This window comes from Aureococcus anophagefferens, assembly GCF_000186865.1.
Source record: "Aureococcus anophagefferens unplaced genomic scaffold AURANscaffold_1, whole genome shotgun sequence".
NCBI lineage: Eukaryota > Pelagophyceae > Pelagomonadales > Pelagomonadaceae > Aureococcus > Aureococcus anophagefferens.
Window position 1 is genome coordinate 722,515 of NW_008705561.1, and position 21,015 is coordinate 743,529.

General features: G+C 70.6%; 6 protein-coding genes across 6 annotated transcripts; 5 read left to right on the top strand and 1 right to left on the bottom strand.

The window, feature by feature from the left end:
• Window positions 1-5,444: 5,444 nt before the first annotated feature.
• On the top strand, window positions 5,445-5,741 carry AURANDRAFT_18401 (hypothetical protein; the record flags this gene model as incomplete). Its single annotated transcript, XM_009034002.1, has 1 exon — window positions 5,445-5,741. The coding sequence occupies one exon, from the start codon at window positions 5,445-5,447 to the stop codon at window positions 5,739-5,741; it is 297 nt and encodes a 98-aa protein (XP_009032250.1).
• Window positions 5,742-5,906: 165 nt separating this feature from the next.
• AURANDRAFT_60533 (expressed protein) lies at window positions 5,907-6,518 on the top strand (the record flags this gene model as incomplete). Its single annotated transcript, XM_009034003.1, has 1 exon — window positions 5,907-6,518. The coding sequence occupies one exon, from the start codon at window positions 5,907-5,909 to the stop codon at window positions 6,516-6,518; it is 612 nt and encodes a 203-aa protein (XP_009032251.1).
• Window positions 6,519-7,701: 1,183 nt separating this feature from the next.
• Window positions 7,702-8,568, top strand: AURANDRAFT_16033 (hypothetical protein; the record flags this gene model as incomplete). Its single annotated transcript, XM_009034004.1, has 2 exons — window positions 7,702-8,007; window positions 8,401-8,568. Coding segments are annotated over 2 exons (474 nt in total), but the record flags the coding sequence as incomplete, so codon positions are not given.
• A 4,080-nt stretch (window positions 8,569-12,648) lies between these two features.
• On the top strand, window positions 12,649-16,878 carry AURANDRAFT_70506 (hypothetical protein; the record flags this gene model as incomplete). The annotated part of the gene is made up of 3 exons (XM_009034005.1): window positions 12,649-15,270; window positions 15,519-16,739; window positions 16,816-16,878. 3 exons carry the CDS (start codon window positions 12,649-12,651, stop codon window positions 16,876-16,878), a joined length of 3,906 nt encoding a protein of 1,301 aa, XP_009032253.1.
• A 285-nt stretch (window positions 16,879-17,163) lies between these two features.
• On the bottom strand, window positions 17,164-17,805 carry AURANDRAFT_18863 (hypothetical protein; the record flags this gene model as incomplete). Its single annotated transcript, XM_009034496.1, has 1 exon — window positions 17,164-17,805. The coding sequence occupies one exon, from the start codon at window positions 17,803-17,805 to the stop codon at window positions 17,164-17,166; it is 642 nt and encodes a 213-aa protein (XP_009032744.1).
• A 255-nt stretch (window positions 17,806-18,060) lies between these two features.
• On the top strand, window positions 18,061-18,834 carry AURANDRAFT_60536 (hypothetical protein; the record flags this gene model as incomplete). Its single annotated transcript, XM_009034006.1, has 1 exon — window positions 18,061-18,834. The coding sequence occupies one exon, from the start codon at window positions 18,061-18,063 to the stop codon at window positions 18,832-18,834; it is 774 nt and encodes a 257-aa protein (XP_009032254.1).
• Between the last annotated feature and the right edge of the window lie 2,181 nt (window positions 18,835-21,015).

Sequence of the window (21,015 nt, forward strand, 5' to 3'; positions counted from 1 at the left end):
TGTCCTCTGCCGTATCAAAACGGCCTCGGCGCGCGCTACGGGGCTGCGTCTGGATCCCCCGCGGCGGCGGGCCCGGCGTAGAGCGTCGACTCCGCGGAGGAGGACTTCGCCGACGAGGACGACCGCGTCGGCGTCTGGCGCCTCGCCCGCGGCGCGCCGCGGCTCATCCGCGCGCTCCTGGAGAAGGACGCCGCCATGAACTACCTCGGCGGGAGCCATGGCAGCTCCGCGTCCGACTTTGGCAGCACGAACAACTCCCTCGCGACGACGATGCCCGGCTGGACGGGTGAGAACGCCCCGCCCCGCGCGCGACGCTCACGCTCACGCCCCCCGCCCCCGCAGAGGACCTGCAGAACCTCGACCTCGAGACCCAGAAGCTGCTCGCGAGCGTCCGCGGCGACGACAAGCCGAAGAAGCCGCCGAAGAAGAAGGAGAGCGACCCGAACGCGCGGAGCAGCGGCTACGGGTCGCAGCCGTCGACGAAGAAGCGGCGCGCGAAGCGCGCGGCGTCCGAGACGCCCCCGCGCGCGCCCAAGGCCGACCCGCCCATCGTGACGCGCGGCGGCGGCGACGAACTGGCGAAGAAGCCGCCGAGCTTCATGAAGCAGCTCAACGAGGCGCGCGGCACGCAGACGTCGAACCAAAACTCCGCGCGGAGCGACGGCGGCGACGAGAAGGTGTCCAAGCGCGCGAAGAAGGCGGCGGCGGACGCGCCCGCGCCGTCGACGCGGGGCAGCGGCCGCGCGAGCTCCGCGACGACGCGGTCCGCGACGCCCGCGACTCCCGACCCGCACGCGACGCGCGCCGTCGCCGAGGCCAACTCGCTCACCTTCGGCGCCCAGGAGGCGACGATCCGCGACGGCAGCGACTCCTACGTGCCCCAGATCGGCGTGCGCCTCGCGGCCCTGGCCTCGGAGCGGAAGCGCCTGTCGATCATCGCGCGCGCGAACGCGGAGCAGGCCGTCGCCCAGGCCTACGCGGCCACGGAGAAGACCGCGCGGAGCCACCGGCTCAAGGAGGACATGGCCGCGCTGAACGTGCAGCGCGCCTTCCGCGGGCGCATCGGGCGGCGGTTGCACCACCTGAAGCGCGACGAGTCGGAGCTCCAGGCGGCCATCGAGAAGCGCTGGGTCGAGGTCTGCGACCGCGAGACGGGCGAGTCGTGGTACTTTAACACGCTGACGCACACGTCGCAGTGGGACGCGCCCGACGCTTTGGAGGGCGTCGTGCCGAGTGGCGACGAGGTCGTGACGCTGCCGCCCGTGCACCCGCCTCCGGAGCGCGACGACGACGACGACCGCGACGGGAGCATCCGGCCGTCGAGCTCGAGCCTCTCCGAGGCGCGCGAGCTCGCGTCCGCGTACGTCGAGGTGGACCTGCCCGACGGCGCGCCGGGCGACAAGGTCGAGCTGCTGCACCGGGCCATGCGCAAGACGAACGTCGGCCCCCTGTCGTCGCTCGCGGACTCGCGGCGCATCCTCCGGGACACCGCGGGAGGCGGCGGCGACCGGTCGCGCGCGGCGACGGGGCTCCTCTCGCGGTCCGCGTCGGAGCCCATCGTCTCGGCGCTGCCCCCGGGCCCCGGCGCGTCGCTCTACGACGGCGAGGGCGACGACCTCGCGAACCCGAGCGTGCGCGGCGGCGTCGAGGAGGGCGGCATCAACAGCCACTTCGTGCTGCCCGACGGGTCCATGTCCAAGGTGCGCCTCCGCGAGGCGGTCCAGGAGACGCTGCGCACGCACAAGTTCGACAGCGTGCACACGCTCATGGCGAACCAGCGCCACGAGCTGCGCCAGGCGACGTTCCTCGACTACAGCGTCGAGACGGGCACGATCAACCAGGACACGCGCGAGCCGATCATGGGCTCCGACAAGACCATGATGGCCGCCGTGTCCGTGCTCGAGAGCAACAAGCAGCGCATCGAGGGCAAGCGGAGCCTCGAGGGCAAGTACAAGCACCGGGACAAGACCATGGCCATCCGCGACATCACGCACGACGGCTTCGACATCGACGAAATCGACGCGACGAAGACGGACGACCCCTTCGAGCTGCTCAAGCAGTCGGACGCGGAGCGCGAGGACCCGGGCGCGGGCTGGACGAAGCAGATCCCGTCGAAGATCTGCTTCAACTGCTGGTCCAGCGGCAAGCGCCACTGCGCGCTCCACGCGGACGAGGACGAGGCCAAACTCAAGTCCGCGTCGGAGAGCTCGCTCATGTGCCAGAACTGGGACCTCGCCATTTTAGAGCGGCGCTACCGGTCCGAGGAGATCCAGGAGCTCTTCCAAAAGTCCGTGAGCTCGCTGCGCTACGACCAGGAGCGCAAGACTTTTGTCGCGACGGTGGAGCAGAAGCACCCCATCTACCGGGCCGTCTTCCACCACGTCGCGCGGTGCAACTTCACCATGCGGCGCAAGCTGCACCAGCGCACGTGGATCTTGAGCTTGGTGGAGGAGCTGCGGTGCGGCCACATCAAGGTCGAGGGCGCGGCCCAGAGCGGCAAGATGCTCCAGCTGCGGAATTCGCTGATGAACCACTCGTTCGTCAAGTCGTACACGCGGAAGACGGCCGCGCTGCGGCCTTTGGGCCCCGTGACGGGCACGTCGCTGCCGGAGCGCACGGGCGCCGCCGTCTATCTGGCCAAGGCCCGCGCGGACGACGAGCACTACTCCTACATCCGGTCGCCGCCCGTGCCGTTCCCCGTGAAGCTCTTCGAGCCCGTCGTCTACAACCTCCCGGCGCCGCGGACCATCCCCATGCCCGAGCCGGACTACAGCTTCGAGGGGTCCGTGCTCGCGCGCAACAACAACATCCCCGAGGACCACATCGCGGCGTGGTTCGAGCGCCTGTCCGGCGCCGTGTCGCGCGACGCCGTCAACGCGGCCGCGGCGCAGATCCACACGCTGAGCCCCGTGCCGGGCATGGAGCTGCTGCGCCGCACCAAGTACCCGAGCCCCCACACGGTCAAGTTCGCGACCTTCTCCCGCAAGCCGACGCCGGGCAACAAAGCCGTCGGCGGCTTGGCCGCGGAGCTGACGGTCTACCAGCTCGTCCAGGCGGTCATCCCGCCCCAGTTCGGCAACTTCACGGTCATGGAGCGCCAGGCTATTGTTTCGGAGGTCTCCCCCGAGATCACGGCGTCCTTCGAGACCTACGACTGCCCGCCCGTGACGCAGCACTTCGTCGAGCGCGAGCTCCAGCACCGCTTGAACAACCGCATCTCGCCGACGGTCTGCATCGCGACGCCCGTGCTGCGCGGCGACCGCCACTACTTTGGGCTGAACCGGCCGTCGCAGACGGGCGAGGAGCACGACCTGGGGTTCCGGACGTCCGCGCACGCCGCGGGCTTCGAGTTCATCGTTTTGACGACGACGGAGCTCCAGTCCTTCACGCCGTCGACGGAGATCGCCGCGCCGAACATGCCCGCGGCGAACACGACGACGACGACGCACGTCGACCACAGTTATCCGTTTTGCGAGCCGTCGTCGCGGAACAACACGACGCTGGATTTTTACCACCTGCTCCTGGTGGACCACTGCTCGCCGAACAAGGAGCAGGTCTTCACGAACCTGGGCGTCCAGCAGTGCGGCCAGTTCATGCACGGCTGCGACCGCGCGGCGCCCATGGGCCAGTTCGTGTCGCTGATCTACCGGTCGTGGGGTTTCGTGCAGCGGAACCACTACGAGGAGTTCCGCACGGACGACGGCATCGCCTACTGGTACAACCGGCGCACGGGCGAGACCTTCTGGGAGCGGCCCCTGGCGGACTGCGAAAAACTCAGCGTCATGGAGGGCGGCGTCCGCGTGGACCACAAGGACAACGCGCGCGACCCCAAGTGGGCGGGCATCCAGCGGCCCACGCACGAGGTGCGGTCCCTGATTCTGAAGCACCACGAGGATTCCGAGGAACTGGAGACGCGGCGGGGCAACGTCGCCTACGACATCGAGACGCAGCGCGACAAGGGCAAGCTGCCGCCGCCGGAGTCGCGCGAGGACGTCAAGGTCCAGAAGCGCATGAGCCTCGAGGAGCTGTCGGCGAAGAACCGCAACATCAAGAAGGGGCCGTCGGCGGGCCTCGACGCCTCGGGCCGCGCGACGGAGAAGGGCCACGTCGAGGAGCGGAAGCCGCCGACGCCGGGCGCCGCGCCGGCCGTGCCCGCGCTGCCCCTCGGCGGCCGGCCAGGCACGGGCGCGAGCCGGCCGTCGACGTCGGGGACGGAGCGGGCGCGGACGGCCGTGTCCTTCACGACGAACGCGTCGGACGAGTCCCTCGACGCGCGGTCGCCGGCGCGCGGCGGCCCGACGCCCGCGGCCGCGGCCGCGGCGGAGACGATGGCGTCCGCGGTGGCCGCGGCGCTGCTGCCCGCGATGCAGAGCGGCGGCGACGTCTCCGCGCTGCTCAAGGCCGCCGTCGGCCTGGGCATGGGCCTCGGCGCGAACAACCCGCTCTTCGCGGTCGCGGAGCCCGCAACGCCGGGCTTCCCGGCGTCGCCGCCCAAAACCGCGGGCTCGCCGAGCCGGTCGCGGACGCCGCCGCCCGAGGACTTTTCCGAGGTCGAGGACGTGGGGCCCGAGGGCCGCATGGACGCCAAGGCCGTCGCGGGCGCGCGGCGCGTCCAGGCCCGGGCCGAGTCGCTCGGCCTGCCCATCGGCGTGCCCGACCCGACGACGGAGAACCCGGAGCTGGACACGCTCCCCCACGAGGACGAGGTCGCCGCGCGGGCCCAGGCGCGGAGCGACGGCGCGGCGCCCCTGTCGACGACGGACATCTTCCAGGGCGTCGACAAGGTCGAGCTGAGCCCGCCGCCCGACGAGGAGCTGCCGCAGCCAATCGTGTTTTTAGGGGACCGCAAGTCCGACATCGAGAACACGGTGCCCGTCGTCGCGTACCCCGAGCTGCTGGCGGAGCGGGAGGCCATGGCGCGGGGCTACGACACGCACGGCGTCGCGGGTTTAGGCGACTCGTTCGTCGCGCTCGGCGAGGCGGAGTCGCAGCTCTTCGTCGGGTCGTCCAAGTCCGACGGGTCTCTCCTGCGGCGGTCCGCGGAGCCGCTGCCGGAGGGCTTCTTCAAGGCCATCCACGCGACGCACGTCGGCCCGGCCAAGGTCGACTACCTGCCCTGGATCCCGAACCTGCCGCAGGCGCGGCCCATCGGCCGGATCAAGCCGCGGCCCGCGGCCGAGGACTGGCTCGCCGTGGGCTTCGACCCCTGGAGCGCGGGCAAGGAGCCCCTCGCCGTCGAGTTCATCGGGTCCCTGTCGGCCAAGGCGGAGCAGGTGTTGGACAACCCGCCGAACAAGGCCGACGACTCGTTCATCGACGTCATGGACCGCCACGGCCTCGCCGCGCAGGAGGCCGAGGCCGCCCAGGCGAACAAGATGTCCGACGACTTCGCGCAGCTCGCCTCCTGGGCGCGGCACAGCCGCTACAAGGAGATCGAGAACGCGATGAACCAGCCCGACTGGCTCCTGCCCATCGACTACCAGGACGAGCTCGGCAACACGCTCCTCTCCGTGGCCGTGCAGAACGGCAACAAGCGCATCGCGAAGCTCACGCTGCGCCGCGGCGCGAACATCAACCTGCCCAACAACAACGGGCAGACCGTGCTCCACTACGCCTACGCCTACGGCTTCGAGGACATCGCCGAGTACCTCAAGTCCAAGGGCGCGGACGACCGCCCGAAGAACTCCGACGGCCTCACGTGCTACGAGGGGCTCTCCATGCAGGAGATCGAGGCCATCTAAGGGCTTCTGCGGCGAAAGTGGGGGGTGACTTCGGAGTGCAAGATGACGTCAAGTTGACTCGGTCGAAAAGTCTCGATTCAAGTGGCTTGCTTAATTTGCCCCCCTCGGCCTCGTGCTTGCTCGATCTGCCTTCCTCGCCTCTACGACCGCCTTCGACCGCTAACCATGGGCATCGGCGACGCGTTCCGCGCCGCGGGCTTGAGCTTCGCCGATTGCGGCTTCCTCAAGCTCAACGCGTTCTTCCCGGTCATGCTGGGCCTGGCGCACGCAAGCGTCGCCGGCTTCTGCAAGGGCGACGTCGGCGCCGCGGCCGTCGCGGCGATGCCCGTGCCCGCCGCCAAGGTGCCGTTCCTCGTCGCGGCGATCATGCCGCTCCTGGCCGTGGTCATCGCCATCGTCGCGCTCGAGGCGCTCTCGGCCGTCGCGCCGAACGGCTACGAGAGCCAGCGCAGCCGCTCGCAGAAGGCGCCCGGCGCCATCGTCGCCGCGGGCAACCCGGCCTGGATCGAGCGCGTCCAGGCGGCGCAGTACAACACCTGGGAGGCGACGATCGGCATGCTCGCGGCGTGGTTCGTCGCCAAGGAGTGCGGCCTCGCGGAGGACCTCTTCGCGAAGCTCGCGACGCTCTTCCTCGGCATCCGCGTCGCCTACCCCGTCGTCTACGCGCTCGACCTCGACCTGCTCCGCACGCAACTCTGGCTCACGGGCCTCTACGCGACGGCCATGATCGCCTTCGCCGCACTCTTCCCGGACACGGTCGCGCCCCTGCTCGCCTAGCTCGAGAGCGCGCCCAGGACATAAGAAACTCAAGGAGACGAGGTCGACGCCCCCTCCCTGGCAGTCCGCGCGTCAGGGTCGTCGGCCTACTTGCGCTTCTTGCCCGTGACCTTCTCCTCGGCCGCGAGGAGGAAGAGCGCGCCGTTCGTTGCGATGACCATCAACCACGAGACCGTGCGGAGCCCGGCGATGGCCTCGTTGATGCCGGCGGCGTAGAAGAACGTGTAGGCGACGCGGGCCGCGACAATAACGCTCGCGAACTCGCCGATGACGTCCTTCGCCACGCCCGCCTGCGTCGCCGCGAGCGCGGCCGCGGCGAAGAACGGGTAGCCCTCGAGCAGGTTGTTGTGGCAGGCCATGAGCCGCTTGGCGAGGGGCGACACGGAGCAGACCGTCGCGGAGCTGTCGCGGGGATCCGTGTTGGCGCTGTGGCCCGTCATGATCTTAAAAAACAGGAAAAACCCAAACGGGACGTAGCAAAGCACATACATGAAAAACAAACGCTTCGTAGGTGGAGAGCAGCAGCGGAAGCTTGACCGCGAGGTCGTGGACGCGCTCCACCGTCGCGATGGAGGCGCTTTTGAGGATGATGACGACCGGAAGCATGGTGGCAGCGGCGCGCACAGTTCTGGATCGAGCAACCTAAGCCGCGGCGAGGCTGCCCCAGACCGAGCGGATACAAAATGCAAGTTGACTAGTTTCCAGCGCCTCGGCCGACGCTGGGCTGGTCGACGTCCGGTTGTTCGCGCGGCCGGCGCGGGCGCCGCCGGCGAGCATGGCCAAGTCGGTCGCCTTCGACGACCTCTCCGGCCTGTCGGACGAGCAGCAGGCCGTGCTCAAGGCGTTCCGCGACATGGACACGGACAGCGACGGCGAGCTCACGGCCCAGGGTGCGCGCCGCCTCGCGCGCGGCGCGGCACGCACCCTATTTCCCCCGTCGCAGAGATCTTCGCGGCGCTGCAGCGGAGCGGCGTCGAGGCGACGCTCGAGCGCGTCGAGGAGGTCGTCAAGCTCTGCGACGCGGACGGCAACGGCATGGTCTCGGCCCAGGAGTACGTCGACGCCGTGCACCGCAAGCTCGTGCCCCAGAGCTGGTGGTCGCGCGTCGCGCCGCGTCGAAGGGTAGTGTAGCGACGCCACGACGACGCAACCTAGGTCGACGGTGACGAAGTTCAACCCGCTGATGAAGAGCCTGAGCCGGCGCTTCACGCTGAAATCCCACAGCGTGGAGCTCAAGGGCGAGGAGATCGAGGAGCTGCGGCGGAGCTTCGCCGCCGCGGACCTCGACCAGAGCGGCACGCTGGACCAGGAGGAGATCTACAAGGTGCTGAGCGCCCACGCGAAGATCTCCGAAGCGCAGGCGTCGAAGCTGATGGAGGACGCGGACGCGGACAAGAGCGGCGCCCTGGACTTTGAGGAATTCCTCGAGGTCATCGCGACGTCGCGGCTGAAGAAGAACGCGGGGAGCTGGTGGCGGAGCTGGCTGCCCGTCTTCGGCGAGAAGGCCGCGGCGCTGCCGCCGTGCGAGGCGTTCGGCTCGCTGAGCGGCGACCAGACGAACTTCTACCGGAGCGTCTTCGTGGGCATGGACAGCGACGGCGACGGCAAGGTCGCGCCGGCGGAGATCGTCGCGGCCCTCGCGGACCTGGAGATCAAGGCCGCGGCCGCGGACGCGAAGCAGATGATCAAGGACGCGGGCTGCGCCAAGTTCCTCACGCTCGAGGCCTTCTACGAGGTCATGATCGCGAAGCGCGCCTCGACGAAGCGCTGGCAGCTCTGGTGGGTCGGCTGGCTCCAGGAGGGCAGCGGGAAGGTCGAGAAGAAGGTGGCGATCCCGGACGCGCGCTCGGGGCTGACGGGCGACCAGATCAAGAAGTACGAGGCCGTCTTCCGGGAGATCGACGAGGACCGGAGCGGCTTCATCGACAAGACCGAGATGCAGGCCTGCCTGAAGCGCCTCGGGGCCAAGGCGACGGCGAAGGAGGCCGCGCGCGTGCTCAAGGTCGCGGACCTCGACGGCAACGGCGTCCTGGACTTCGACGAGTTCCTCGTGGCCGTGTCCCAGTCGCGGCCCGCGGGCTGGAACGCCATCTTCCGCTACGTGCTCAAGGGCCCGCCCAAGGGCCCGCCGCCCGCGGCCGCGCCGCGCGAGCGCCAGGGCAGGACAAGAGAGCGAAATTCCAAACTTCAAAGCCTCATATCTCGGCCGTTTTCCACTCGTTTTGGCTGATTTTTGGACGAGCGATCATCTCTTGGAACCGTCTCGAAGCGTGGATGCTTTTTCCGGGACGCGCGCGCGCGGAACACTCACGTTGAAGCGACGTTGAATATCTCTTGTCCTGCCCAGGCGAGCGCCGGCCGTCGAAGGCCGAGAAGGCGCCGAGCCGCCAGTCGACGCCGCGCGCGGGCGGGCCCGACGCGCCCGGCAGGGGCGACGGCGACGCGAAGGGCCGCAAGTCGAGCGCGGCCAAGGGCCGGTCCACCGTGAAGCGCCGGTCCAAGAGCCGCATCGGCGGCGCCAAGGTCCACGCGGCGGCCGACGACGACGACGACGACAGCGACGGCGAGGCGACGGCGGCGGCGGCGGCGCTGTCGTCGCGCTTGAGCCTCCTCCAGCGCGGCGGCGCGGCGCTCACCATCGACGCGGCCGCGCTCGGGGGCGTGACGACGCTCGACGCGGACGACCCCGACGACGACGACGACGACGACGCGGCGGCTCCCGGAAACGACGACGCGCGGCCCGTCGCTGTCGCGGCGCCCGCCGTCCCCGCGAAGACCGCCGAGGAGACGGCGATCGAGATCGCCCACATGGTCGAGATCTTCGAGGCGTTGGACATCGGCGACGCGGCGGGACTCACGGAGATCCAGGCCGTCAAGGCGCTGGAGAGCTACGCGCACCTCGAGGGCGAGCCCCTCGAGGAGTTCCGGGCCGTCGTCCGCGCCGCGCCCAAGGACGAGGACGGCCTCGTGGCCGTGGCGGCCCTCGCGCGCGCGGTCGCGGACGCGGAGGCGAAGCCGGCGTTCGCGGCGCTGCGCGCGACGATCGCGCGCGCGGTCGAGGTCAAGACGTCCGAGGACGCGTCGAGCGACGAGGAGGACCTGAGTCCGCGGGACGCGCTGAACCGGGAGACGCAGGCGCTGCTGCACGGCGACGGCACGCGGTCGTTCGCGTCCGCCGGCGGCGGCGGCATGCAGGTGGACCTCCACAGCGGCTTCCAGTTCGGCGACACGTTTCGGCTGGGCCCGCCGAAGCGGCGGTCCGCGGGCACGGACGGGTCCCTCTTCACGGGCCACGAGAAGATGCGCATGGACTGGATCCTGGTCATGGTGCTCTACGACCGGCGCGAGGGCGGCGACGCGATGCCGTGCCACGTCAAGAAGTTGTTGAAACTGCTCAAGGTCTCGGGCTGGCGCCGCAACGAGGACGAGTGGCGCGCCGTCGTCAGCGCGCTGGCCGTCCAGGGCTGCATCCGCGCGACCATGTCCGACGCGGGCCAGCCCTACGAGGTCTTCTGGCCCTCGCGCCGCGACGACGAGACGAAGCAGGCCGTCGAGGAGGCCGTCCACGCGCACGACGCGGACGCGGGCGCGGAGGCTAAGGGGAGTTAGGGTCCGACGTCATTGGGCTTAGACAACACACAGAGGAGATGGGGGGAACCATGCTTAGAAGGCCGCGAGGTGCGCGGCGGCGATCTGGTCGTTCGGGGAGATGCTGCGCTGGCGCTCGAAGCGCGCCATGGGCGTGGGGGACGGCGCCCGGGAGGGCTCGCGGGACGGGTCCCGCGTGATCGCCCGCGCGGAGTCGCGGGAGCCGTCGCGCAGGAGGAGCGGGTGGCCCGGGCTCGCCTCGCCGAGCGCGTCCGACAGCTTCGTGACCGCGCGCTCGAGGGACTCGAGGCGGTGGAGCACCTTCGTCAGCACGTCGTCGGAGGCGTCCTCGGCGACGCCGTCGCGCTTGCGCTTGAGCGACGCCTCGCGCGCGAACTCGGGGTGGTCCGGCTCGAGCTTCTTCTTCGAGAGCACGAGGACGCCCGGCGTGAGCGCCGGCCCGATGGCCGCGGCGTGCGCGAGCGGCAGGCCGTCGCGCGCGTCGGCCGAGATCTTCACGCAGAACTTGCGGTCCGCGCGGCGGAAGGACCCGAGCTCGAAGCGGTACGAGAAGTTGACGACGCCGCCCGCGGGCACGACGTACTGCTTGCGGCCGTCGCCGAGGATCTTGAGGCTCGTCGCGTCCTGGGCGCTCACCTCCGAGCCGTCCTCGGCGTAGCACATGGCCAGGCGGATCGGGACCGCGTACGCGACGCCGGGCACGCGGACCGACACCTTGAGGTGGTGGTCGGATCGCGGCGTCGCGTCCTTGTAGAACGTCGCGCCGTCGTCGTGGCCGCGCGCGCTGTTGTACGCCTCCTGGGCGGCGCTGTAGGTGTGGCTGATGATCTCGACGCGCGGCTGGCCCGGCGGCGTGGGCGGCGCGGCGTAGCCGAACAAATGCGAGAGGTCGAGGGGTTGGGCTTGCTGCGTCGCGCTATTGCGGCGCACGCAGGGCTGCGGTGCCTGCACGTCGTCGAAGGACATGGACGAGGCGATCATCGTGTGTGGATTTGCAGCCGGGCTGGTGCGGTGTGGTTGGCAATCGTAGAGGTCCGACGAGCTCGTTCCCGGCGCGTCCGCAGAGCACTCGCGCGGAATCACGATCGGAGTTGCCGGGGGTTCTCATTGGTCGGACAAAAGAGACGATCCCGGCGTGAGAGCTCCGGACTAGCTCCGGCCTTCGACCCGTCCGCCACCATCCCCGACCAGACCCCATCCAAACCAAGCGCCCATATTACTGTCATCGCCGCCGCTCCACGTCCCGTCGCAGCCCCCCCGCTCGCTCCCCGAGCTCGAGGGTCCGCGCGGGCGCGCCGCCGCGCAGCCAGTCGTTGACGTCGCGGACGTGGCCCGGGATCACGTGGGCCACGACGACGGACGCTCGCCGCGCCGCGGACGCCGTCGGCCGCGCCAAGCGCGTCACGGCCCGCGAGTTGTTGTCGAGGCCCAAGGACGCCAGCGCGCGGGGGACGTCGTCCGCCTCGTCGCCGTCGCCGCCGCCCCGCAAGAACCGCTTGATCTCGCGGTCGTGGCGCTTCTCGGCGTCGCGATATTCCTTGAGCAGCGCGGGGCACACGACCGCCGGCGGCCGCGCGCGCTCCTCGAGGCTCGACGCGCGGCGCCGCGCGGATTTCGCCGGCGACGACGCCCGCAACGGCGGCGGCGGCTTCAGGAACCCGTCGCTGTTGCGCGGCGTCTCCGCCGTCGCGACGGACTGGTCGTCGAAGCCCGACAGGTCGACGCTCGCCCCGCCCTCCCAGCGCTGGGCCGTCTCGTTGAAGACGGCGCCGCCGTCCTCCGCGGGCTCCGAGGAGCCCGCGGAGTTCTGCCGCGCGCGCGTCGCGACGGCGTCGTCCAGGCGCCGGCTCCAGCTCGACTCGTCGCCGACGGCGCGCGCGAGGCTGCCCAACGACCCGAGCGACGAGCCCGCGGTCTCCCGCGGGGGCTCGCCGTCGCTCTCGTCGTCGAGCACCGCTCCGAAGAGCGCGGCCGCGCCGCGCCGCGCCGGCGCCTCCTCCTCCGTCGCCGCCTCGGACGGCACGGGCGAGTCGGGGTCGCCGCCGAACTTGTCCGTCCAGGTCCGCATGGCCAGCTGCCGCAGCGCGGGCGTCGCGTAGAGCGCTTGGAGCGACTCCGGCGTCGGCCGCGGCGCGGCGCCGCGCGAGCTCCACTCGGCGGCGCGCGTCGACAGCACGTCCGCGCCCTCGTCGTCGTCCTCCAGGGGGAAGAGCTGCGACTCCGAGCCGCGCTCGCCGTTGCGGTGGGAGTTCGCCATCTCTCTCGTCTCAGAGCGGTTTTGCGAGAGAGTCTCTGGAAAGGCGCCGCGCTGCGAGGCGACGCCGCTCGGGCTCGACGACGCGGCCCAGTCAGGCGACGACCGCGCCGCGGTCCGCGCGCGCGCGGGCGCTCAGCCTCTAGATCGCGTGCAGGCGCCGCTCACAGGCGGCGGCTCGAGTGGACAGGCGAGAGCATGGGCGGCGCTCGGAGACGACGGTAGCGGCGCCGGCCGCTCGTCGGAGACGGCGGTAGCACGACCACCATGCTCCAGTACTGCCGCTTCCCGCTGCCCGCCCCGGACGAGGCGGTGACGTGCGTCGCGCCGCACGACGACGCCGTCGCCGTCGGCAGCAGCACGGGCACGCTGCGCCTCCTCGACGGCCTCGAGGGCTCGACGGGGAGCGGCGTCGAGATCCGCGCGCACGGCGCCGCCGTGCGCGGCATCTCCTGGGACGCGAGCGGCCACTTCGTCGCGTCCTGCGCCGACGACGGCACGTGCGGCGTGCACGGGAGAAGAGCGGGCGCGTCGTCGACGGCCGCGGGCGAGTGGGAGGCCGTCGACGCGCAGCACCACGCGACGCCCCTGCGCTGCGTGGCGCTGGACCCGCGCTACGCGAGCCGGCGCGAGCGGGTCTTCATCACCGGCGCGTCGTCCGGCGACGTGAGCCGCCAGTGCCGGGGCTGGCTAGGGGGATCGAAGAAGACGAGCCTCGACGACGCGAAGTCGCCCGTGGCCGCGCTGAGATGGGGCGGGGCCTGGGTCGCCTGGGCCGCCGACGACGGCGTCAAGACCATGCACGCCGACTCCGGGAGCCCCGCGGCCCACGTGAAACCGCCCGAGACGGAGTTCGCCGGCGCGCGCGCTCCCGTGCTCTTCTGGGAGGGCAGCTCGCTCTGGATCGGCTGGGCCGACGTCGTGCTGCGGGTCGACATGACCGTCGAGGGCGACGCGAGCGACGAGTTCGGCGCCCACGTCCAATGCGCGGGCGCCGTGGCGCTGTCCGCGCGCGCGGACGTCGTGCTCTGCGGTTTGGCGCCCTTCGACCGCGACCACGTCGCCGTCCTGGGCTTCGTCATGGACGACGAGTCCGACGGCGACGAGGACCGCAAGGGCGAGGGCGCGTCGCCGCGGCCGGAGGTGCAGCTGCTGCGGCGCGACGACGCGGCCGTCGTCGGGAAGCCCGAGGCGCTCCCCGTCGCGGGCTTCGAGGCCTGCGGCGCGGGCGACTACCAGCTCGCGTCGACCTACGACGTCGCCTGCGCCGCCGGGACCTGGCGGCGCCAGGACTTTTCCCTCCTCGAGGACGGCCGCGCGCGCGACTTCTCCGGCGAGAACGCGGCGAAGGCCGGCCGGCTCATGCGCGGGTCGCCGCCCGTGCTCTACGTCGTGTCGCCGCGGGACGTCGTCCTCGCGCGCGTCCGCGACGTCGACGACCAGATCGAGCTCTGCCTGAAGCGGGGCGACGACGCGGGCTTCCGCGACGCGTTAGCCATCGCGAACGCGTTCCCGGCGTCCGTGCGGCGCCACCGGCTCCCGGACCTCGTCAAGGCGCATCTGGACGCGCTGCTGGACGCGGGCCAGGCCGAGGCGGCGGCGGCGGCGTGCCCCCAGTTCCTGGGGGCGTCGGCGACGCTCTGGGAGTACTGGATCTTCGTCTTCGACCGCCGCGGCGCGCTCGCGCGGCTCGCGCCGCGCATCCCGACGGCGGAGCCGCGCCTCGCGCCGAGCGTCTACGACATGGTGCTGGAACGCCTGTTGGAGACGGACCCGCCGGCGCTCCTGGCGGCCGTGAAGCGCTGGGGCCACCCGAAAGTATTCGAGGGAGAGTCGCTCTACTCGCTCGACGCCTTGATGGTCCGCGTCGACGCGCGCGCGAAGCGCGACGCGGGGCGCCGCCGGGGCGACGGCTCGCCGCGGCGGCGGGCCGCCGTCGCGGAGACGGTCGCGGAGCTCTACGTGCTCGACGGCCAGGCGCGGCGCGGCCTCGACTGCCTCCTCGCGCTCGACCCGTCGGCGGTGACGGAGTCGTCGGCCGTCTTCGACCTCGTCGAGGCGCAGCGCCTGTACGAGGACGTGCGCGACCGCGTCGCGACGCTCCGCGCCTTCTCGGAGGAGCGGGCCGCGGATCTGCTCGTGAAGCACGTCGACGAGTTCCCGCTGGGCGACGTCGACGACCAGCTCGCGCGGGAAGAGGACGGCGGCGCCGCGCGGCTCTGGTACCTGCGGACGTGCTTTGCGCGGCTGCCGGATCTCTACGCGTCGGCGGACCACCGCGCGCGCCACGGGGACCACGCGCGGCTCTACGCGCGGCTCGGTCCCGTCCCCGACGCCGCGTCGGCCGGTCCGCGCGCGGACTACGACAGCGAGATGCTCCGTTTTCTACGGTGGAGCTCCTTCGTGCCGTTGACCGAGGCCTACGACGCCTGCGCCGCGCAGGAGGCGCCGCTCTACGACGAGATGGTCTGGGTGTTGGGCAAGACGGGCAAGACGGCCGAGGCGCTCGCGCTGCTCCTCGACAAGATCGGCTCCGTGAAGCGCGCCGTGCGCTTCGTCGAGGCACACGACCGGAGCTTGTGGTCCACGCTCATCCGCCACGCGCTCCGCGACGCGCGGTTCCTCGGGGAGCTCCTCGACGACGCCGGATCGTCGTCGCTCGACGTCGGCGCGCTGCTCCACCAGATCCCCGAGGGCACGCGGGTCCCGGGCCTCCGGGACAAGCTCGCGAATGTGTTTCAGGACCGGCGCCACGATGCGGCGATCCACGCGGCGGCGCGCGACTGTGCGAAGAACGACTGCCTGCTGCTCTCGCGGAAGGCCGTCAAGCAGCGCCAGCGCGGCATCTACTGCGAGCCGCCCCACGAGATCCGCGACGGGAAGATCGTCGTCAAGCCGCCGCCGCGGTTCTACTAACGGTGGCTTGGGGTTGGCTGTTGTTAGGGGTGTGTGGACTGGTGTGGCGCTCGCCAGTTTGCAAAATTGCCTGATTCCCTCGCACTTGGATCTCGGACAAGGCGCAGCGACATCGCGCCAGAGAAGCGCGCAGTGACATCGCGAAGGGCACGTACGCTGCCCGAGGATTGGCCCAGTTCGGTTAGGTGTTTCTTGCACTTGTTTGGCAGCCCATATCGCAGATAATCACAATGATGAAGTTTTCGTTGCATATAGCGCCGGGGTCATCGTCCGGCTCTCAGCGCGCGCAGCCTCTTCCGCCGTCGGGTCGTGCCATCATGTCGGTGCTCAAGCAGCCGCTCGTGCCGCAGCGCCAGCGCGCGACGCCGCGGCGCCTGACCACCGAACCCGCGAAAGGCGGGAAGGAGCTCGCGGAGAGCAAGGCCGCGCTTCGCCGCGTCGGGCTCGAGATCGCCGCCTTGCGCCAGCGCAAGCAGCCGGCGAACGGCACGCCGGCCGCGCAGCTGGACGCGTTGATGCAGTCCTACTACGCGAAGGCGCGCCACCTCATCGACCTCATCGCGCCGGACCTGTTCAAGTCCGACGACGACCTCTTCAAGGAGTTCAACAACATGGACGCGGTCGAGGCGGCCGTCCTCGAGGTCCAGGAGGAGAGCCTCAAGGTCCTCCGCGGCGAGGTGTCCTTCGGCGAGGCCGCGCAGACGACGGCGCTGGCGTCGCTGGCGTCGAGCCGCGGCGCGTCGCTGCCCGATTTGGTGAAGGAGTTCGAACACCACCTCTCCATCGTCATCGAGGACCGGCGCGAGCGCGCGCGCTACGACCAGCACGTGCTGAAGAACGGCCGCACGGGCGTCGACACGACCACGGGGAAGCGGCGGCACCTCTCCGGCGACGAGATCCAGGCCGAGCGCGAGCGCCAGAAGAAGTACTGCGCCGACGTCGCGTCCGGCGAGCGCGTCCCGCTCAAGTACGACGAGGACGAGCACGTCGAGTCGCTCATCGCGCTGCAGGAAAAGCGGCGTGCCATCGCCGACTCGAAGCGCGTCCTCCACGCGGCGCGCGTCGAGGAGAGCCACGACGCGACGGTCGACGTGCCGCCGGGCATCGAGCGCAGGACCGAGGGCCGCTACGCCATCCGTGGCCACATCGCCCTCGAGGCCGGCGCGGACTTCGACAACACGCCCTCGGCGGACCTCGCCACCGTCGTCGCGCGCCTGGAGCAGGCGCGCGCGCTCGCCGGCATGAAGGAGCGCACGCCGCCGACGCTGCCCGTGGGCGTCGCGAAGCGCGAGGACGGCAAGTTCTCTACGTACTTCCGACATGCGTCCGGCCAGGTCTCCCTGCGCTCCTTCGGCCGCGTGGTCCACTACGACACCGCCGAAGAGGCCGCCGCGGCCCTCGCGGAGTTCCGCGCGGCGTCCGCGGAGGATCAGAAGGCGATGGTGAGCGCCCAGCTCAAGTGCTGCAAGTGCGGGAAGAAGTTCAAGGCCATCCGCAAGGGCCAGCGCGCGCGCGCAGGCCAAGGAGCGCCTCGAGGACCACGAGGAGACGTGCACGGTCTGCCCCGCGCCGACCCTGTAAGTCACTAGTGTCTCATGATCGTCCTGACCATCTTCATTGACATCGGCAACAACAACAGCGGGGGGACCGGGGTATAGGAGGTTAAAACCGCCCGCGCCGCCTCCCGGCGCCGGCGTCGTCGGAGCAGTCGCAGGTCGCGTCGAGGCGCCGCTAGAAGACGAAGGCCGGGGCTCAGCATCTAGGCTCAGCATTGGCTCAGCATCTCGGCATCGCCCGGCAAGTCCCCGCGGCGCACAGGTACAGCTAGCACGCCACCATCCCCAGTAAAGATAGTCGCGTCTCCACTTATCGTCTCCGCTGCCGCCAGTCGCGGTACGTTTCGAGGAGCTCGTCCTCGAGCGCGACCATGTCCTCGAACTCGTCGTCGGTCTCGTGGTCGTAGTTGAGGAGGTGGCAGAGGCCGTGGACGAGGAGCATGTGGATGCGCTCCTCGACGTCGGCCACGGGCGCCATCGCCGCGGCGACGCCGCGGCCGGGCGCGTGGTCCCGGCCGCCGTCCTTCTCCGCGCGGCGCCGCACGTAGGGCACGGAGACGACCATGTCGCCCAGATTCAGGTCGTCCTCGTCGTCGCGGTCCACGGCGTCGGGCAGCGCGCCGGGCGCCAGCTCGTCGTGGAACGGGAACGAGAGGATGTCGGTCGACTTGCGCATGCCGCGGAACCGCGTGTTGTACTTGCGGATCGTCGCGTCCGTCGTCAGCCATATGCCCACGTCGAACTCGGAGCAGCGCAACCGCTCGAGCAGCGCGCGCGTCACGCTCTCGACGGCGTCGACGTCGATGGGGATGGAGCGCTGCGTGTTGCGGATGAGCACCGTCCCGACCCGCTGCGCGCTCGCGTAGCGCGCCGTGCCGATGCGCGGCGCGCGCGCAAGGCTCGTAGCGCTTCGTAGAGATGTCGCGGCGCGCGCGCAGCACAGGAAGGCCATGACGAGCCGACGCATCGACGTTCTCGAGGCTCAACAAGTCGGGCCCATCGCCACCATCACTGTGGGAAGAGCGACCTCATCAACCACGGCCGCCGTCGTCGCCGCGCGCGCCTCCGCCCCCAAGGAGCAGCCCGAGAGCGCCGCCGCCTGCCTCGCCTTGCGCGCCTCGACGCCCAAGCACCGGCCAAAACACCGACGCGCCGGCCGCGACCGCCGCGGAGCAACAACTGCCACAAGCCTCGCCGCGACACTCACATGGCCTGGTTCGACAATATCACGCGCGCGCGCGCCCTCGAGACGAGCGAAGTACCGCGCATCTTCGCCCTGGTCAACGACGAGGGCTACGACAACCAGTGCGGCCACGGCGGCCCGGAGAGCCCCGACGGCGCGGAGGAATTCTGCAAAGCCGCGCAGGCCTGCGAGCAGCGCCTCGTCGAGGCGCGGCGCCGCCACTTCGAGGAGACGCCCCTCGGCGGCCGGGGCGGCGCGGCGGACTACGACGCCGACCTGACGGGCGTCGCGGCGGCCGAGCTGGAAGCTCTGTTCGAGTACTGGGCGCCGGCGAAGGAGCGCGACTTATTGACGAAAGACGTACCCGCGGTCTGCTTCTCCTGCGCCGTCGACGCGCTCTACTTCGGCGAGGCCACGACCGCCCGCTTCTTCGGTCGCCTCGGCGCGTTCGCGGGCGTCGCGGCGGAGCTCGGGATGGAAAACATGCGAGCGGACCTCAAGTCCGCGGCGCCCGACGCCCGGGCGCGCGTGCGGCCGCTCGTCGACGCGCTCCGGGCGACGACGTCCGACCGCGCCCTCGTCGCGTGGCTCAAGCCGCGGATCCCCTGCGCGTGCCTCGCGGCGCTCTGCGCGCCGGGCCGCTGCCTCAACTGCATGAAGCCCTGCGAGAAGCCGAAGAAGTGCGGGCGGTGCAAGGACGTCACCTACTGCGACCGCGACTGCCAGGCCGCGGACTGGAACCGCCACCGCTACGAGTGCCGGCCGTGCCCGAAGGAGGAGGCGGCGGCGCCCGAGTAAAAACCTAGTGCTCCTTATTCTCCCAGGTCGAGAGGAGCTTCATCATCGGCAGCGCGGCGGCCTCCGCGGCGACGGGCGTCCACCACAGCGTCGACGCGGGCTCGATCCCCGCGGCGCCGAGCGCAAAGTGCGCGGCCGCGGTGATGCACGCGCCAAAAACGACGTCGACGACGTGGTGCGCGTGGTAAAAAAGCCTCCCGAAGGCGGACAAGGCGACGCAGGCGGCGGCGACGCCCGGACGCGTCGGCAGCAGCGCGAGGCAGAACGCCGTCGCTCCGGCGACGTCGCCGGACGGGAAGCTCGCGTTCGGGTCCGACGCGCGCAGCGACCGCGCGATGCGCGGCAGCTTCTTCGCCTCCGTATCGGCGTAGGGGAACGTCACGGGCCGGCGGCGCCGCGCGACGCGCTTGAGGCCCACGACGGGGACCATGCCACAAAGCCAGAGCGTGATCGCGTAGCGCGCGACGCTCCCGCTCAGGAGCGCGCCGAAGACGGGCGCCGTCGTCATCACATAAGGCGAGTAGAGCGCGGCGAGCGCGTCCTTGTGCTCCACGGCCGGGTGCACGCCGGCGAGCCAGACGCCCGCGAGCGCCGACGTCGCCGCGACCGCGAGCCACGGCGCGGCGCCGTCGACGAGGCAGTCGACGATCGTCGGGCCGACGAGCAAGAACGCCGGCATGCCGAAGAAGCAGCCGGGGCAGGAGATGGCGCATTCGACGATGAGAGGCAGGGACATGGAGGAGACGAGGCGCGTGGCGGCCTTGTCGCAGCGGTCGAGCCATCCGTCGTCGGCGGGGAAGCGCGACGGCTGCACGGATCGGGCTTTGCTCTTCGAGTAGTCGGGACTCGAGCCCATTGCTGCAGCGGCTGCAGCACGCGGCGACGACGCGGCGCGACGACGCCGGTGGCGCGCCGGCGGAGCACAGCTGAGGCCTGAGGAGCTCGCTAGAGAACCGTGCCCCGCCAGCCGGGGGGTTTGCGGCCAGCCAGCCAGCCGGGTTTTGCGCCGGCAGACCCGCCAGCTCCTCGGTTCCCCGGCGGCCCACCGGCCGGCAGGCCAACCGGGCCAAAATCTCCGGCCGGCGGGCCGCAGGCCCGCCGGCCGGAGCCCAGCCGGGCTAGCGACCGATTTTCGGTTAGGCTGGTGCGGTTCGCGCGGTCCGGGCTCCGGACCGATGCCACGTCGGTCGTTTTGAGTCGTCTCTTCTCGTTCTTTCGACGGGTCGGAGCCCCCGGGGGGCAGGGGCGACTCGCCGCACAAAAAGACGCAGGAACCCCGACCGTCTACGGACCGGCGGGGCCCGTACTCGCGAACGGGCGGTATCTCCGGGCTCCGAACCGATGCCACGTCGGTCGTTTTGAGTCGTCTCTTCTCGTTCTTTCGACGGATCGGAGCCCCCCGGGGGCGTGGGCGACTCGCCGCACAAAAAGACGCGGGAACCCCGACCGTCTACGGACCGGCAGGGCCCGTATTCGCGAACGGGCCGTATCTCCGGGCTCCGAACCGATGCCACGTCGGTCGTTTCGAGTCGTCTCTCCTCGTTCTCTCGGCGGATCGAAGCCCCCCGGGGGCGTGGGCGACTAGCCGCACCAAATAACACAGGAATCTCGACCACCTACGGGTCGGCGGGGCCCCGAATCGAGTACGAGGCGGTTCTCGAGGCACGGAACCGGCCCTACGGCGGCAGTTTTGAGTCGAGAGGCTTCGACCGTGGGCTCTAGGAGGTTGGTTCCGTCGACGGGGCTGTCCGTGATGCCATCTAGCCATAGGTTTTTGGCACCAGAAGTGCCCGAAAAGCCGTATTCTTTGTTTCGAGGCCCATCGAGCGGCCGTAAAATAGGCATATTTTCGGCGAACCGGGTCGGCTAAAGTGGAAGTGCCGGCCTCGAGAGTTGCAACTAACATGTTCCTTGGGATCGAGACCGGTAGATTCACCATCGAGGGGTCTATTCGGAGCAGTTCCGGGCATCTACGCACCCAGACTGGGCCAAAATACGAAAATGTCGACTTAAAATGCGGATTTTATTCTAACATTGCGCAACTCTCTCGTGTTTGGGGCTGCCTTTTGTCCAACGCGTCCAGCGATACCGGGCTGACGACCGGAGGAGGCCGCCTTGAGGTCCTATGCCAACATCCGACCCCTACCGGAGCCCCCAACTGGCCCAAATCCCCAGAACCCC